This window comes from Antrostomus carolinensis, unplaced genomic scaffold (genome assembly GCF_000700745.2).
Source record: "Antrostomus carolinensis isolate BGI_N321 unplaced genomic scaffold, ASM70074v2 scaffold9697, whole genome shotgun sequence".
Lineage (NCBI taxonomy): Eukaryota > Metazoa > Chordata > Aves > Caprimulgiformes > Caprimulgidae > Antrostomus > Antrostomus carolinensis.
Genome location: NW_010326611.1, coordinates 11,560 through 15,885, shown reverse-complemented (window position 1 = coordinate 15,885; position 4,326 = coordinate 11,560). Strand labels below are relative to the sequence as shown.

The 4,326-nt window shown below is 38.7% G+C and overlaps 1 protein-coding gene across 1 annotated transcript in view; it reads right to left on the bottom strand.

Annotated features, from left to right (window-relative positions):
• The window catches only part of FAM53A (family with sequence similarity 53 member A), a 10,790-nt gene extending 6,737 nt beyond the window's left edge, over positions 1-4,053 (bottom strand). The window contains exon 1 of the mRNA XM_010171639.2: positions 3,792-4,053. Coding sequence (XP_010169941.1) covers positions 3,792-3,869 — 78 coding nt within the window. The 5' untranslated portion in view covers positions 3,870-4,053. The remainder of the gene's footprint in view (positions 1-3,791) is intronic.
• Positions 4,054-4,326: the final 273 nt, after the last annotated feature.

Sequence of the window (4,326 nt, the reverse complement as noted above, 5' to 3'; positions counted from 1 at the left end):
CGATTCGAGTATTATTTTAACCATCACCAAACAGATGTGACTTTCATTGTTTGAACAGGTCATGTCAAGCCTCCACCTCTCTACCAAGTATCTTCCAAATATGACTGGATAGGAAGTAGTGAGGAGAAGCACGTGATCTTTTCCCAGAATGTGAAGAAGTGATTAAGTGAAGTCTCTCCTTAGACACAGCCCTCAAGTCTTTCAGCTAGTGGCTTTCCATCCAAGGAATTCAGCCCAATTCTAAGTCTTTCAACACAAGTCAGCGTCATAAAAATTAAAAATAATGAAAATCCACACATGCAGAAGGGAATTATAGTAGAGCTTCTTCCTTCCACAAATGTTTGTGTGGAGGTGCTCACATTTCCTTCTTAATACCACACCTTGAAGTCTTCCTTCTCACACACCATTACTTCACAAACCAATACTATCTTCTCCACAAATACCAAACCAGTACAAGTTTAGCCAGAATGTACAGGAAAACCCTAAGACTTAAGATTCAAGAGATCTATGTTCAAGTAAATAGAGACCAACTATTTGATTTAATGATGCTGACAACCCATGAAAGCCACAATATGCTCACAGAACATCTCACAGTTGTGAAGTAGAGTCAATCAACCAGGGATACTATTCTACCTTGTGAGCTACAGGGCCCACTTGAGATAAAAGCTTGGATCAACCTTCCTGCTTCTACAGCAGGAAACCAAATAATTTTTTTTTTGAAGGCAGGTGCAGCACAAGACTGTGCAGCACAACTGAGCAGGCACTAGCCAAATGAATTACACCAGCTTGGAAAATTAGCATGTCATTTCACAGAGCAGTAAAAGAAGGCACAGCCCATATTTTACAACATATTCAGGCAACAGGTAAAGAAAAGTAATTGGTTATCATATAGCTTAAACACATGAAAAAGCACACTATGCCCTATACATGCTGTCTTCATGCCCAGCTTGGCTAGCCAGAAGGTAAATAGCTTTGAAAGACATTCTTTTTCTTTTATAACACTTATTTATGAGCTGTATTACAGAATAGCTTCTCCTCAGCTAATTTATCTACTTGTGCCAAGACGAGCACTTGTGCAGATGTCCTATGAAAGGTATCATGAAACTGATAAGGGTTAACATTAACCTGAGCAAGAAAGGTTAGTCTTAATCCTCAATCAGCTCACAAGATGATTCACCACATGGTCCCACAGAACTTTGTGCCAGCACAAATAATCGAAGGTTCAGGCAAGACCATTTCAGAATTGCTCTAAATTGCTGTTGCTATTAGAAGAAACCACTGTATTAACCTAAACTTCTCGCCAAAATGTCTCAATATGCTAGAGCAGATTCAAGACCACGACAAACAGTCTTTTCCCCTTATTAAAATTTAGTAGTTGTCTTTACTAGTGGAAGAAAGTGTACTTTTTACTATCCTAAGTTCATGTTTTAGTCAAGAAGCCATTATTTGCTCCCATGAATCCTTTTTACTAGGGAGCAACCCAGTTGCACACTTTTTTTTCACACTTTCTTCTCTATTTCCACACCTCACTTAGTGATTTCCACACTTTAAGTTGCCATTGTGTACAAACAGAACCTGTTCCTGGCCTCAGAATCCATTTTCTGGAAGAACTAAAGCATTTACAAAACCAATTACTTGATAGATTGTAGAAGAGGAGCAGGAAGAGGGCGAGGACAAAACCACTGATGATACATCATCTGCCATTTTCCACTCCACTCCACTCACTTTTTTCCATGCTTTATAGTAAGTACTGATAACAGGAATAAAAACCAACCAACCTACACCTCATTACAGCTTGCCAACACACTCTTGTATAGACTCTACATGGTGTAAAAGCAGTAATACATCCTTCTTTGCTCTTACAAGTCTCTGGTCCAAAACCCACAGCAACTATCAGTTAGAGGACAGCACAGTTCTCAAATTTATGCAAACTTTAGGGCCTCAAAAACTAGAAATTACAAGATGCCACTACAAGTTTACAGACAAGCACTACTACTGGTTACAGGTCATCAATGGCTCACACCTAGGCCCAGAGGTTAGTTACACCTGATGAGTTTGCCAGTTCAAGCAAATTCTTCTACAAACTGCATATCCCAACTGCATACCAAGCTAGGCAAAACAAATGCAAGCTGAGTAAAGAGAGTTAATATCATTCCATTCATTCCAGGACCTCATATCTGCCTTTCAAGAACAGCACATATTTGATATGAAGACAGTAAAAACAAGTTAAGTATTAGAAGGACTCTAAATGGACCTGTTACAGTTCAAAAAATAAAACCATTTGATTATTGTCTACTATTAGACATCCTTACTGGAGAATGTATTAGACAAAGGGTCAAGCACTTCACCCATGAGAATTGCAGGTGCTTGTGCACAAACTCCACTGCATTCAAGATATGCTTCACCTGGTTTCAGCTTACGAAATATGGAAACAGTTCAGCTACTTAAGTACAAGTTCCAACAGAGGCAGAATCCTACTGTTAAAGTAACTCAACATGCTTCAGGTTCAATGCTTGTATTTTCTATTTAAAAAAAAAAATAACAGAACTAGAGTTGAAAAATACTTCAACAACTAGTCAAATTAATTTTTTCTGGTGCCTCACTGGTACCTAAAGTTTGATCTACAGAAGGGTGTCATTGCAATTAAAGCTAGTGAAACAAGGTTGGTGCATTGCTTGAAGAATGTGGTGTCGGGGTTCTCAGTTCAGCACCTGAGACCAAAAACCAGAACAGCACCCAAAATTGACGAGAGACTATTTTGCATTACTCACTCTGATGTAGATAATATCTTGTTTCAGAAGTGAGATGTGAAAGGAATAGGTTCCTTAGTGTCTGAACAGCATGCCTGAACCACACCATGGACCCACAGATTAAACCAGTAGAAAATAACACAGCAAACATTACAAAACTTCTCAGAGCACCAGGCATCTGACACACTGATAAAGCAAGAATCTACTAACATCAACAACAGTCTGGTAGTCAGTAACCTGCTTTCAGTTCAACTGTATGTACTTGATGACCTGTTCTTCTTCTGCTCAGTGCTGGCAGTTACCTACATGGTGCTCACTGACTTTTGTGAGTAAATACTGTTGTCAGGTATCAAGCACTTGGCTATATGAAGTATGTCTGGATACAGACTTTTTAGCAGGGCATGTAGCAACAGGACAAGGGGTACTGGTTTTAAACTAAAAGCAGGGAGATTCAGACTAGATATAAGGAATAATTTGGGGGGTTTTTTAATAAGGTTGGGGAAACACTAACAGTTTGCCCAGAGAGGTGGTAGAAGCCCAACCTCTGGCAATGTTCAAGGTGAGGTTGAATGGGGCTCTGAGCAACCTGATCTAGTTGAAGATGCCCTTGCTTACTGCAGGGGGGTTGGACTAGGTGACCTTTAAAGATCCCTTCCAACTCAAACCATTCTATGTTTTTATGAAGTGAAGAAAACTTCTCCACATACCGGTACTTGTGTTTTTTGTTAGGGGAAAAAGGAATCCTGAGAAGTTTTGATAATTCTTTTCAGTCATTTTGTGAACAGGCTTTTTGTTAGTTATTCAAAATGAAGCTCTAAGGTTAAAAGACCTTTAAAATAAGAAAACATCACTTCAAGAAAGATCATACACTGAAGTTTCACTTTTTCTCCTCACAATTCTCATCCACCTTGCAAATGAGTTCTAAGTTAAACAGCTGAATTCTGGCTGATCTACATTCTTTAGGTTATTACATAGGTATGAGGTACTTTTAATCTACTTTGCATTTCATATTTATTACATGTTATTTTGGTAGATCCTTACCAGATTAATATTGTACGTTTTACACGTCAGATCATCCAAGCTCTGGTTCTGCAGCTTTTCTGTTATTAGTGTTACCATGGTAGTTGTTCCTTTTCCACTGCTCACACGGAAGTGTTGGAGGCTCTTCGGTCTCTTGTTTCAATACTCATGAGCCATTTCTGTTTTGGTTTAAAGTCTTGAGATTTATGCTTCCATCTTATTGCCAAAGTTTATTTCCAAATGCTGTCAGTGTATCATGTCTGATTTTCTGTAAAATTGGGGCAGAAAAAGGAAAAAGTCAGAAAAATTCTTGTTTACATCATAATTATCGTTGTAGCAACAGGACTCATGTATGGATCATTAATTCTTGCAAGTATACCCCTCTGTGACCAATGCTATTGCCTGGCATTTCAGACTACATGCCTATTCATGAAAGAATACTCCTATTGAGATTTCACTGACTACAACTTCAGAAAGGAGATGAAACTCATAGAATAAAGATCAAGATCTTGAAATAGCAATCTGGTCTAGTGGAAGGTGTCCCTGCTCATGGCAG